This window comes from Astatotilapia calliptera, chromosome 20, assembly GCF_964374335.1.
Source record: "Astatotilapia calliptera chromosome 20, fAstCal68.1, whole genome shotgun sequence".
In the NCBI taxonomy this organism is placed as follows: domain Eukaryota; kingdom Metazoa; phylum Chordata; class Actinopteri; order Cichliformes; family Cichlidae; genus Astatotilapia; species Astatotilapia calliptera.
Genome location: NC_137441.1, coordinates 31,863,449 through 31,878,322, shown reverse-complemented (window position 1 = coordinate 31,878,322; position 14,874 = coordinate 31,863,449). Strand labels below are relative to the sequence as shown.

At 44.6% G+C, this 14,874-nt stretch overlaps 1 protein-coding gene across 1 annotated transcript; it reads left to right on the top strand.

The window, feature by feature from the left end:
- Positions 1–473: 473 nt before the first annotated feature.
- pigt (phosphatidylinositol glycan anchor biosynthesis, class T) lies at positions 474–12,906 on the top strand. The gene is made up of 11 exons (XM_026153802.2): positions 474–927; positions 1,431–1,608; positions 2,495–2,622; positions 5,042–5,142; positions 5,289–5,463; positions 5,561–5,658; positions 5,885–6,041; positions 6,241–6,441; positions 11,280–11,445; positions 11,576–11,659; positions 11,795–12,906. The coding sequence occupies exons 1-11, from the start codon at positions 534–536 to the stop codon at positions 12,042–12,044; spliced, it is 1,932 nt and encodes a 643-aa protein (XP_026009587.2). The 5' UTR covers positions 474–533; the 3' UTR covers positions 12,045–12,906.
- The last annotated feature ends 1,968 nt before the right edge of the window (positions 12,907–14,874 follow it).

Sequence of the window (14,874 nt, the reverse complement as noted above, 5' to 3'; positions counted from 1 at the left end):
TGGGCAGACGTTTGATAGGCTAAATTAATTGAGAATTTTCAGGCCTGTAATTGTTTAATTGGTTACAATTCACAAATTGACATATGACACATTATGTGCATTTACTGTAGTTTACATTTATCTATGGATTCATTTATTGTCTTCACATGGATATAAATATAATTTATCTAATCTACATATAAATTATAATTTGATTTGCCATACCGCTTCCATACCGCCTTCACATGTAACTGATCGCTTTTAAAATGTATTTCTTTATTTTATTTTAGAATTTGCTTAAAATAAATCAGAAACATATTACATATTAGCATGTATTATATATATATATATATATATATATATATATATATATATATATATATATATATATATATATATAATTTATTTTTATGTTTTTATTTTTAAGAAAATATTTTGGCTTAAAACAAAGCAGCCTCGTGTCAGTGCCAAGAATGACTCCATATGGAAGCAGCTCATTGGCTGATTCTACTCATGACGCGTTAACGCGGAAGTCAACCACCGCCTCGAGAAAAATGGCTGCTCACAGGTGCAGCTGCTGGTCTTGGCTGCTTATTCTTTTTAGTTTGTCCGTGTTTGTTGTCGCAGACATTCATGAAACGACGCCAGTTAATGACCACCACGGTGGGGTTGACCATAATGCACAAACAGTGGAACAAACGGCTGACCAGCCCGCGGTGGAGGAGAGACGGTGGGAAGCAACCGAGGTTAAAGAAGCCGCTACGGTTGATGCTGCAGCCGACATTCAGGGCACTTCTGCACCTGAAACAGTGGTACCTTCGTCGGTACCACAGCCTAAAGACGACTTCCAAGAAGAGCTGGTCATCAGACCTCTGCACTCCGGAGATATTTATGCCAGCTTCCAGTTCCGCACCCTGTGGGACACAGACTTCATGAGAGAAAACAAAGGTAAGCTAACTGCTAGTAGGGAGGATAACACTCTGTTAGGCACGAATAAGAAAATACACACATGTAAATGTTTTATCTTCTTATAGAAGTAACTTTTGAATATACTTGAGTCTGTCGAATAGCTGACAGAAAAGCTGTAAATGTATAAAATGATAAGCATTTAAATGTTTCGGAATGAGGGTTCATTTTTTGCTTCTCGATGCTCCTATAATCTGTCAGATTGAAACATTAAAAATACCACGTGATAGGGCATCTGCATTTTCCGTCAGTTGACTTTCTTTTATAAATCACCATATTTTTGTTCATTTATTGATATCCCCTTCCTGTTAAAATCTGCGTCTGTTCCTGTTTAGTTGGTTTCAGGAGTATTTATGCATTATTGGAAATATTATACGAGTTTAATACACCCCACATTCATTCAATAAGATTTTCTTTCTCCTGTTCTCAAAATTACAACAATGTTTGGTCTTTCTAACTCTAAACCACGTTGTTGCATTTCTCAGTGTCCCACTACCGGCTTTTCCCCAAGTCTCTGGGCCAGGTCATCTCCAAGTTCTCAGTCAGAGAACTGCACATCTCTTTTACACAAGGTTACTGGAGGACCATGCAGTGGGGGCAACCCTTTATACCATCCCCACCTGGAGCTGAGCTCTGGGTCTGGTTCCAAGACTCAGTGACAGAGTGAGTACAACAGAGATGAAATGAATGTGTGGATTAATAAGGGGAGGGGAGACAGACCCGTACTTATATAGTGTTTTTGTACTCTGAGCATTTAAAGCCCCTTCTTACTATGAGCCTCATTCACTTATTCACAAACACATTCATTAACCTGCTTTCGTAAACATTTTTTCTATGCCTTAGCATTTTTAATCTACCATGCACACATGACACTCCAATGGTGGCATCAACGACAACTAGGAGTTCAGTATGTGGACCAAGGATACATTGACATGCAGACTAGACAAGTAGAGGATTGAACCACCAACCTACCAGTTTTGCTCATCCATAACCGTCCTTGCTGTTTTTTGCTTTTGTGTTTTTCCTTTAGTTCTTATAATGACAGTGATGTTTCTCAAGCATTTGCCGAACTAGCAGACAGTTCAGGTAGTTTTTTTGCTGCAGTAAAAAGTTATGCAGTAAAATAACTCTCAGTAAAAACTGGCCATAAACTTGTTGCATTAAGACGGAGATAATCTGTCATCAGTCTGCAATTGAATTACATGCAATCTGTTTCAGATGATACATCAATTAAATGTGAATTTCATTGAATTTAATGCAAGTTTGCTCAGCTAACATAATCTCAGGATGGTGGTGCATGTGATGAACCCTCTTGTTCGTTATATTCCCAGAGTATCAATATTTGGTGACCCTGTATCGATACAATATCACCATACAAAGTATCGTAATGGTTTGCTGTATTGATTTTTTTCCCCCCACCCATGTAAAACTGCCAGAAATTCTACTCCCACAACTTTTGACTACAGTTTGTTTTGATATAGTTGCTGCCTAACCTACCTTTGCTAAATCATGTTAACATTTCCACATGCCTTTTTTCTGCCTTTCCCAGTGTCGATGCTACATGGAAGGAGCTAACCAATGTTTTGTCAGGCATCTTCTGTGCATCACTGAACTTCATTGACTCCACCAACACTGTTCAGCCCAGTGCCTCCTTCAAACCCCTGGGACTAGGCAACGGTACAGTCAGTCTCCTTTTTGCATTTAGAGAAACATCTCTAGTAATGAACCTCTGCAAAAGCTAATTGTGTCATCAGCCACCATTGAACTGTCTAATATCACGTTATTATACAGAATTAGTGCTAGAGAAAATCCTCTTGCAGTAATCCTCTTCTCAACTTGTTCCATCACTGGTCAGTTATGATTCATACAACTTTAACAGCATCAGCTGCGATAAAGTGCTTCAGATTACTGGAGATCAGTCTGTCATTTTTACCTTGTGTCTGTCAGAGTCACAAACACTGTGGTAGCTTGAATATTTTGCTCAAAACTTTGTTAACCTCACTGATGACTGTTCAAAGTGCTCTTAGAGGAATTCTGAAAGGTTGGCAACCTCTAGGAAGATTCTCATTTGTTCCAAACGACCATGTGTAGCAAATTTCTTTCAATTTCAATTGAGTCTCAGAGATTTAGTGCAATAACCTTCTTCCTCATCTAACCTAGACATGTGCTCTGTTTTTAGTTTTGTTTTTTAAACTATTGTTTCTAGTAGAGCAGGGCGATATGGCCAAAAATATTAATCACGATATAGATTTGAAAATTTGCGATAACGATATAACTGACGATATAATTGATGCAAGACAAAATACAACTCCACAACTTTACTAGCGCAAAAAAACCCCCATCCATTTATTTTCACTTAAACAAGCAGCTGTTTTTTATGTGCATTAAAGCTGTATAAAAAATTTAACAGTGCAAATGCAAATTCCCTGTTGAAAGTTTAACCAAAAGGCATTTCCAGTAGAAATGGGCTGACATATCCTGAGCATAACCATGTATAATATCCACTGAAGTTAAAAAGAGATGCTTTGCAACATTAAACTGCAGTGTGCCAAATAAAAAAGTCAAATACGTATTTTTCGGACCATAAGGTGCACGGGATTATAAGACACATTAAGCGAAACAAAGCAGTCAGATAAATCAAACTTTATTCAACTCATCTTCTTCTTCCTCCACTTCTGTACCATTGATTCATTAATGCTGTATTCTATCACAGCTGCTCTATTCCCATGTTGTTGCAGTATGTTAACGACTAACCTTCTATTGTGGATGGATTATCTCAGTTGTTCTCCTGACTGAAGTTTGGTCCGTTTACAGCATCCTGCCATGCGATTGCATTTGTCTCTAACCATCAGGAACCTTCACGAGTGGAAAAGTGTTAGCGTTCATCCTCCAGCTTCACTGTTTATGTTATGCTAACATAGCTGTGTCGCTAGCGATCACCTAGCACATCATTAAATACCACCTAGCCCAACTTCAGTAACCTTACAAACCTCACTGCTGTGTAGCTTCCTGTCTTCATTTATGTTGGAAATGATAGCAGAGCTGTACGTTTGAATTTTTTCAGAAATCTCTCAGTCAGAACATGCTATATCATGCTTAGGTAACTAGCAAAACTAGCGAGCTAACTTCCGCTAACTTCCTGCTAACTTCTAACTCCGTTAAATGTAATAAATTCTGTTTTCATGGATGCCTGGATGTTAAACTTCATAGTTACACCTGGTAAAGCAGCAATTCTGATCGTTTTATTAAAGATGAAAGAATTTAGACAGTTTTTAACTCTTAGTGATGCTGCAGTGTTCGTTTGACTTTGGGACCTGAAGGGAGCGGAGTTTAGGACACAGATTACTCCCAGATTTACGAGCACCTTAGTCCGACAAATACGGCAAAAACGACGGCCCGCTTCCATGTTCTACAAAAAAAATGTGCTTTGGTGGGTATCTGATGGACAAACGCCAAACCAGTTCCACACCACTGAAGTTGCACCATTTTTTACAAACCAATTGTGGTTCATCCGTTTCACTCAACGATCCGCTTTCTCCCTTCTCATTCTCTGTTGCCGCCATGCTTTTTCTGCCATGTGCGAAAACAAAGGCACTGCGCATGCGCGTTTTACCCATATTCTATCGCGATATTTTATTTTCTTATCGTTGCCTATCATTGTACCGGTATTACTGTCAACGGTATAATATGGCCCAGCCCTAGTTTCTAGTGATTTTACACCTCATGTTACTGCAAATGGTCGACTTTACAGGTGATATGATTGTCAGGCTTGTCAGGTGTGCTGCACCCCGTTAGAAACTTGGTTTAGTTGTGTTTTTTTGTTGTTGTTGTTGTTGTTTGGGAATAAGTAAACAGATGAACACTTTTTACACAGGTCCTGTTTGCATTAAAGAAACCTTTTGCAATAAAATGAGTGCTTTACCTGTACTCAGGTGCCTCTTTTTTTAATATATATATATATTAGATTTTATTTGGGCATGTGATATTCTTATTCTGAGGTGCATGTTAGACAGTTGAATACCCATTACAGCACTGCAGATGCCCCAGGACTCACTGTACTGCATATGCAATATTTGTGTGTGTGTGTGTGTTAAAGTGACAGACCACAGCTTCCTTCGCTATGCCACCCTCCCACGAGAAATTGTTTGCACAGAGAATTTGACACCCTGGAAGAAACTCTTGCCATGTGGATCCAAGGTAAATGTCCCTCTCTCTCTCTCTCTCTCTCTCCCCTCTCCCCCCCCCCCCTTTTACATGTGCATTTTTCTTCCTAAAAAAAGCGTGGGACATCAATGCCATCTGTTAGCGTATTAAGTTTTCTCCTCACTATGTTTTCCGAACAGGCTGGTCTCGCTGTCCTTTTGAAGTCAGAGAAACTCTTCCACAGCAGTTTTCATTCCCAGGCAGTGCACATCAGGTCCGTGTGTCAGGACTGGCAGTGCAAAACCACATCCTGGGAGCTGAGACAGACGTTGAATTCAGTCTTTGACCTGCACAACTCTGGACAGACCAAACGAGGTGAGCGAAAGCACGTTTTTTTTTGTTCTCTGTCCCATATTTGGGTTTTGGTAACATTCCCCTGGCTTTTGTTAATTCAAGCTGTCTCTTCCCTCAGAGTGGTCTTTGTTCAAGATGTTCTCTCGGACCCTGACAGAAGCTTGTCCGTTGGCCTCCTCCAGTAAATTATATATCGACATCACAGACAACCCTCAGGTTAGCTTTTCCTTTAATATAAAATATGCAAATCTAAATCATTAGATAATTCAAACCTTAGAATACAAAACATCGAATTGTGACAGCTATATGAACATGGAGGTGTTGCTGATCTAGTGGATTATCTGTTGATAAACGGCACTACTTGTATGTATAGATAATGTCAAATTTATTATTGAAGCTCTGTAAGAGTTATGATTGGAACAAACCTGTTTTTATTTTGCAGGGGGAGCAGTTTGAGCTCAGCCCAGCCACTTCCCTGCTGAGCCAGGCAGTGGTGCTGGGAGACAGACGGACCTTCTCTGTGTACGATCTGACCCAAGAAACCACCTTTGGCACTGTGCGCTCCCTCAACCTGCTGATTCGATGGAAGTCCAATGAGGGTGAGCCAGAAGAGTAGAGACTGTATAATGTATAAAGCTGTGTATAATAGTCAGAATATTGTCTTGAAGAATGTATGATGAAACAAGAACAAGATAATAAAATGCACACACTTCACACAATTTTAAGGCATTTTTTTGATTGTCACATTTGTTTTACACCCAGTGAATTATTAAAATCAGTCTGACTTTCTGTCCTCAGGTGAAATGCTGCGTCCCTTGCTCCATGCTGAGCGTTATGTGGCTGGATACGGGCTGCAGACAGGAGAGATTCACACATTAATGTACAACAACCACCCATATAGGTCTTTCCCTGTACTGCTGCTGGACTCGGTACCTTGGTATCTTCGTCTCTACATCCACACGCTCAGTGTGACGAGCAAGGGAAAGGACAACAAGCCCAGTGAGTATTTTTAGAAAGCAGTAAAGGATGTGTGCACTGTTCATTTGCAATCAGAATAATAAATTTACATTGTCCCAAAAACAATTTTCCTTTGAAAGATGACCAATATCCTGTACAGTGAGTACACAGTGTAGTACAGGATATTGGTCCGGTACAATGTCCTTAACTTCACTTAAGGCCACTGTGGAAATAAGAATATCATGGAGCAGCTGACTTATGAATTATTAATTCAATCAAAAATGTATGTCTTATATGGCCTTCACATGTACAGTTTGGTCCACATATGAGCCTCATCCATCCATCCATCTTCATCCGCTTTATCCGGGGCCGAGTCGCGGGGGTAGGAGCCTAAGCAGAGAAGCCCAGACCTCCCTCTCCCCAGCCACCTCCTCCAGCTTATCCGGGGGAACACCAAGGCGTTACTAAGCCAGCCGAGAGATATAATCTCTCCAGCGTGTCCTGGGTCTGCCCCGGGGCCTCCTCCCGGTGGGACATGCCTGGAACACCAACCCCAGGAGGCACCCAGGAGGCATCCTTGTCAGATGCCCGAACCACCTCAGCTGGCTCCTTTCGATGTGGAGGAGCAGCAGCTCTACTCTGAGTCCCTCCTGGATGGCCGAACTTCTCACCCTATCTCTAAGGGAGAGGCCAGCCACCCTTCGGAGGAAGCTAATTTCCGCCGCTTGTATCCGTGATCTCGTTCTTTCGGTCACTACCCACAGCTCGTGGCCATAGGTGAGGGTAGGGACGAAGATTGACCGGTAAATTGAGAGCTTCGCTTTTACAATCAGCTCCCTCTTCACCACGACGGACCGGTGCAGCGTCCGCATCACTGCAGCCTCCGCACCAATCCGTCTGTCGATCTCCGGCTCCCTTCTCCCATCACTCGCGAACAAGACCCCGAGGTACTTGACCTCCTCCACTTGGGGCAGGAACTCATCCCCGAGTGGGCACTCCACCCTTTTCCGGCTGAGAACCATGGCCTCAGATTTGGAGGTGCTGATCCTCATTCCCGCTGCTTTACACTCGGCTGCGAACCGTTGCAGTGCGAGCTGGAGGCCTTCACCCGATGAAGCCAACAGAACCACATCATCCGCGAAAAGCAGAGATGAGATTCTGAGGCCACCGAAGTGAAAGCCCTCCGCCACTTGGCTGCGCCTAGAAATCCTGTCCATAAAAATTATGAACAGAATCGGTGACAAAGGGCAGTCCTGGCGGAGCCCATCACCCACCAGGTGCGAACCAAGCTCTTGCAACGGTTGTATAGGGATCGAATGGCCTGTAGCAATTGGCCAGACACCCCATACTCCCGCAGCACCTCCCATAGGACACCCCGAGGGACACGGTCAAATGCCTTCTCCAAGTCCACAAAACACATGTAGACTGGTTGGGCAAACTCCCATGCACCCTCAAGTATCCTTGAGGGGCTAAAGAGCTGGTCCAGTGTTCCGCGACCAGAACGAAAACCGCATTGTTCCTCCTGTATCCGAGGTTTGACTAGCAGACTAACTCTCCTTTCCAGCACCCTGGCATAGACTTTCCCAGGGAGGCTGAGGAGTGTGATCCCCCTGTAGTTGGAACACACCCTCCAGTCCCCCTTCTTAAAGATGGGGACCACCACCCCGGTCTGCCACTCCAGGGGTACTGCCCCTGATTTCCACGCAACATTGTAGAGGCGTGTCAACCAGGACAGCCCTAAAACGTCCAGAGCCTTCAGGACCTCTGGGCGGACCTCATCAATACCAGGGGCTCTGCCACCAAGGAGTTGTTTAACTGCCTCAGTGACCTCGCCTCCAGAAATTGGCGGGTCATTCCCCTCATCCCCAGACTTTGCTTCCTCCTCGGAAGACATGTCAGTGGGATTAAGGAGGTCCTCGAAGTATTCCTTCCACCGCCTGACAATTTTGTCAGTCGAAGTCATCAGCGCTCCGCCAGCACTATACACAGTGCAGGTAGAGCACCGCTTTCCCCTGCTGAGATGCCTGACAGTTTGCCAGAATCTCTTCAAGGCAGTCCGAAAGTCTTTTTCCATGGCCTCTACGAACTCCGTCCACACCTGAGTTTTTGCTTCAGCCACTGCCCGAGCCGCATTCCGCTTGGCCTGTCGATACCTGTCGGCTGCCTCCGGAGTCCCACAGACTCAATGTCCCCAGTCTCCCTCGGAATGCTGTTGAAGCTCTGCCGGAGGTGTGCGTTGAAGATCTCGCGGACTGGGGCCTCTGCTAGACGTTCCCAGCACACCCTCACTACGCGTTTAGGTGTACCAGGTCTGTCCAGCATCCTCCCCCACCACCTGATCCAACTCACCACCAGGTGGTGATCAGTTGACAGCTCAACCCCTCTCTTTACCCGAGTGTTCAGAACATATGGTCGCAAGTCTGGTGATACGATTACAAAATCAATCATCGACCTGCGGCCTAGAGCATCCTGGTGCCACGTGCACTTATGGGCACTCTTATGTTCGAACAAGGCGTTCATTATGGCCAAAGTGTGATTTGCACAGAAGTCCAATAACAAAACACCACTCGGGTTCAGATCAGAGAGGCCGTTCCTCCCAATCACGCCCCTCCAGGTCTCGCTGTCATTACCCACGTGAGCATTGAAGTTTCCCAGCAGGACAACAGAGTCTCCAGGTGGAGCACCTTCCAGCACCCCACCCAGGGACTCTAAGAAGGCAGGGTACTCTGAACTGCTGCTCGGCGCATAAGTGCAGATGACAGTCAGGACCCGTTACCCGACCCTAAGGTGCAGGGAACAAACCCTCTCATCCACCGGGGAAAACCCCAACGTACCGGCAGCAAGCCGAGGGGATATTAGAATACCCACCCCAGCCCGCCGCCTCTCACCAGGGGCAACTCCAGACTGAGAGTCCAGCCCCTCTCCAGGAGACTGGTTCCAGAGCCCAAGCCATGCGTAAAGGTGAGCCCGACTATATCTAGCCGGTACCTCTCAACCTCACGCGCTAACTCAGGCTCCTTCCCCACCAGAGAGGTGACATTCCATGTCCCAATTGCCAGTCTTGGCAGCCGGGGATCAGTCCGCCAGGGCCTCCGCTCCTGGCCGCTGCCCGGCACACAATGGACCCGACCCCTCCTGCGGGTGGTGGGCCTGCGGGAGGATGGGCCCATGTCCCCTTTTCGGGCTGTGCCCGGCTGGGCCCCATGGACTAAGGCCCGGCCACCAGACACTCGCCCGTCGGGCACCCTCCCCGGGCCTGGCTCCAGGGCGGGGCCCCGGTAACCCTATCCCGGGCAGGGTAAACTGTTCCCTCAATGTTTTCTTCATAAGGGTCTTCTGAATCGCTCTTTGTCTGGTCCCTCACCCAGGACCAATTTGCCACAGGAGACCCTACCAGGGGGCAAAAGCCCCCAGACAACATCGACCTTGGGATCCCTGGGACACACAAACCCCTCCACCACGATAAGGTCGCGATTCACGGAGAGGACCTCAACCAGTCTACAAAAAAATCTTATTAGCCTTTGCGCTGTTTAGCATTAGCATATCACAAATTCAACTAGAAGACTATCACTCAGCCACCTCCCCGCAACCTATTTAACAAGCCTGCTTTGGTAGAATAGATCTGATATAAAGGTAAAGCAATACATCTTTATTTTTTTGTTTCTATGTCTGCAAGTCTTACTGGGACTGTTTCATGGATCTGAATATGACCACTGGATCATTTCTTAGGAGGTTTAATTAAATAAAAGAAGAAAAGTAGATCTTACATCATGTTGTTTAGTTGATTCTTGCAGCTTTGTCTATTGCCATGAAACACCTGCACATAAAAATGAAAGTTGCACTTACAGCTCAAAGAAACAGTCCATGAGTGCATCTTTTCAGTTTAGTGGCTTTCTGAAGGTGCTGTCCCCTGCCTCTGACCCCCATACCTTGATTCAAACATCAACATGATGATGCTAATTATGTTCTTTAAAAGCACAAATTGCCAGTGGCAAATGAATACACAGCCTTCTCTTTACACTTTGTAGAGGTGCACGATAGTCAGACTCCCACTTGAGCTGAACTTGTGTGCCTTCAACTTGATTTCATTTTCATTTTTGTTGCCTTCTGTTAGTTAGCTTAAATGTCCTGTGGACATGTGAGCATCTTTGCAGGCTTTGATTTTTGATGTTGACTTCTTCAACGATGGATATTATTATTCAGTCTTTTACTTAACCCTGTAAAATCTGAACCATGAAATAATTGCCAGAAAAATCTAATTTTCTGGAGCTGGAGTTTTTATTGAACCTGTCATGAATTATGAGTTTTGACTTGTATGATTTTTGCTACACCAGCATTTCTGTGCAATTTATTGATGACTATTCATTTTCAGCAAAAATGTGTAAAGGGTTTAAGGTTAAAGAAATCACACTAATGATGTAAAGGTCTCAAAAACTCATGTTTCAAATATGATACATTTGACCTTACAGGGGTAAGTCGGTCATGCTGTTCACAGCCCACTGTAAGATACTTGACTTCCCACATTAACCCACAGGAATGGTTAGTAAAGGTTCATGCAGCTGCCTCTTTTTGCCACAAGATGGAGAACATGAGTCATGTTTTCTGTAAGAAACAGTTATCAAATACATATGTTGGTGTTCATTTCTAACTTGAATAACATGCTGTTATTGATTAAATATTGTCCCATTATGTAATTTATATAAACCAGTGATCTGTGTCTAAACTAGGGATTCACTGACTGTAAAAACTCTGGGTTGATAGCTGTTTAAAATACAATTTTCTTGACAGCAGATGCCAGAGCCTTTGTGTTTGTGCAGTTCTAGTTTGAACATTTAATCAGTGTATTATTGGTCACTTGTTTTTTTTTCTTCCTCTGCTAGGCTACATCCACTACGAGCCATCTAAGGACCGTGTGAAGCCCCACCTGCTGGAGATGCTGATCCAGCTTCCTCCAAACTCTGTGACTGAGGTTACAGTGCAGTTTGAGAGGGCTCTGCTCAAATGGACTGAATACCCACCCGATCCCAACCACGGTTTCTATGTCGGGTATGCACGTAGGATTGCATGTGTGACATGTGTTGCTTCTCAAATGATTTTTGCTTTTTATTTTTTAGGATTTTAAATTAATTTCAGACTTTTATTGTCTAAAGTCCTTGTCCTTGTCTTTAACATTTAGATCTTCAGTTATTAGTTCTCTTGTACCAAGCACTGTCGCCATGCATACAAACAGCACTCGGGAACGACCACTTTTCAGCAGCTTGTAAGTACACAGCCCCATCTCCCACCCACCTTGATGAAAATGACATTTATTGTGTTTTATTCACGGACTGTTTGAGTTTCTGCACAGACACGTTTATCTAGAAAATGGGATGATCAAATTTTCCTCTCTCACCAGTTTTCCCTGTAAAGAAGAGTCCAGCTACTTTGTCCGCATCTACACAGAGCCTCTGCTTGTCAATCTGCCCACTCCAGACTTCAGCATGCCTTACAATGTCATCTGCCTCACATGCACTGTAGTGGCTGTGGGCTACGGCTCTCTATACAACTTACTAACGCGGAGCTTCCAGATCGAAGAGCCCAACCCAGGACTGGCCAAGCGGATCGCTAACGTCATCCGAAGGATGAGGGGCGTCCCGCCACTCTGAGGCTTTGTGAGCATGCCAAGTGGCATCTTTTAGAAAGGAAGTTTTCCTTTTGTTGAACTACTGGAAAATATATAATATACAGGGAAGAACTGGGACAAATACTGCTATGAATGTTTTAAAACCTGTCAACTTGAGGATTTTGTTGTTGAATTGAATAAGATGGATACATTTGTGTTTTAAAGCAATTTCTTGCTGCCTAAGGACAAAAAAAGTAGACGGGAAGTTGAAGATTTGTTCTTGTTTGATAAATATGAGGAACCAAAGCTGAGCAATGGGCTGCAGTGTTTTAATACCCCTTCGTTTTGGGGGATTTGGGGTAGGGTTTTTTTTTTTTGTTTGTTTGTTTGTTTTCTGGATTTTTAAAACTATAACCCATTACAACATAATGCCACACTGTCATTAAGGCATACTGATACTTTGAGGAAACAGTGATTTCATATCTCACTGCACTCTGAAGCCTCTGGACTCAGAAATATAATCGCTTTTGGTCTCTAAGTGGTCTTAAGACTTATTTGGCATCTCCGCCACTATGAGATACACCAAGTCAAAGTCACTTCAGGATGTCCTAACGTTTTTCTTTTTAGGCTGCTTATCTTAATTGAAACTTCATTCATGACAGCTCATTAAAAACTCTAAAACTCATTCCAGTATGATGTCGTATATTGTGTGAAACGAATTCTAAAAAGTATAGACTTAAAAGTGATAAAATGAACTTTTTTCATGTTTCTACACAGGATATCAATCGTTGTCAAGTAAAACCGAGCTGCCCTTTACCAAATATTTATTTGGCACTGATTTTGGTTACAGTTTTGAATGTTGAATGCAATTGTCTGAGCATAATAAAAACCTTTTATTTGTTGAATTATTAAGTCATCAGACACTGTGCAAACGAGCTGGCCCCAGTGTTTTCTGGCATCTTCAACTCCTCACTGCAGGCATGTCATGTGCCTGCCTGCTTCAAGTCCTCCACCATAATCCCTGTCCCCAAGAAACCTAGGATCACTGGACTAAATGACTACAGACCCGTGGCTCTGACATCTGTGGTCATGAAGTCATTTGAGCGCCTAGTTCTCTCCCATCTCAAGACCCTCACGGCCCCCCTCCTGGACCCCCTGCAGTTTGCATATAGAGCCAACAGGTCTGTAGACGACGCCATCAACATGGCCCTACACTTCATCCTGCAGCATCTGGACTCCCCAGGAACCTACGCCAGGATCCTGTTTGTGGACTTCAGCTCTGCCTCCAACACCATCCTTCCAGACCATCTCCGAGGCAAGCTTTCCCAGATGAATGTGCCTGATCCCATCTGCCGGTGGATCACTGACTTCCTGACGGACAGGAAGCAGCACGTGAGGCTGGGGAAGAATGTCTCGGACTCCCGGACCATCAGCACCGGCTCCCCTCAGGGCTGTGTTCTTTCTCCTCTGCTCTTCTCCCTGCACACCAACTGCTGCACCTCCACCCACCAGTCTTTCAAGCTAATCAAGTTCGCAGATGACACCACCGTCATTGGGCTCATCTCTGACGGGGATGAGTCTGCCTACAGGAGGGAGGTTGAACGTCTGGTGTCCTGGTGCAGCCACAACAACCTGGTGCTGAATGCCCAGAAGACAGTGGAGATTATTGTGGACTTCAGGAAGCACACAGCCCCACTCCCCCCCATCATCCTGACTGACACCCCCATCACCTCTGTGGACTCATTCCGCTTCCTGGGTACCACCATCACCCAGGACCTGAAGTGGGAGCCCACCATCACCTCCGTCATCAAGAAAGCCCAGCAGAGGATGTACTTCCTGAGGCAGCTGAAGAAATTCAACCTGCCAACACGGACGATGATGCAATTCTACACTGCAATCATCGAGTCCATCCTCACCTCCTCCATCACCGTGTGGTACGCTGGAGCCACTATCAGGGACAAACAGAGACTGCAGCGTGTTGTGCGCTCTGCTGAGAAGGTGATTGGCTGCAGACTCCCATCTCTGCAGGACCTGTACACCTCCAGGACACTGCGGCGTGCAGCCCGGATCTCAGCTGACCCTTCTCACCCTGGACACAGTCTGTTTGACCTGCTCCCCTCAGGCAGGAGGCTCCGGTCCATTCGCACCAGAACCTCTCGCCACAAGAACAGTTTCTTCCCCTCTGCTGTTGGACACATGAACAATAACCACATGACTGTCCCCGCCACTAACACATGACCCTACGCTGTGTCACTGCATCATTTCATGTCTGGCACTGATCACCACCTGCACTCATGTATATATCTTTCTACGTAGCACTCATAATTCTTATTCTCATGTATATATCTCATGTATATCTCATGCACATATCTTTCTTTCTACATAGCACTTTAATTCTTATTGTTTGCACTGAAGCACCGCAGCAATTTCCTAATGTTGTAAACCTCAACATCTGGCAATAAACCCATTCTGATTCTGATTCTGATTAAGCACTTTCGTTGTCTTACAACAAATACACTATGGACAAAACTACAGAGCCACACTTCCTCTTCTCTAAATTCAGGTGCTTTCACTCCTGTTGCTGCAGGTAACAGCCAAGCAGTCTGCCTTTATTTGTTAAAGGTTGTTCTAAAGAGCTCACTAAATTTGAGTATGGTAGTGTAATAGGATGCCACCACCGCAACAAGTCAGTTCATGAAATTTTTTCCCTCTTAAGATATTTAATGATCAGGTGAAGTGGTGATATAGCAAAGTGGAGGCATCTAGGAGCCACAACAACTTGGCCACAAATTGTTGGACATGTAGATCTTCAGAGGGGTTTCACCAAGGGCTGAGGTGATACAGTCTAAAAGTCACCAAAACTGCTGACTCAA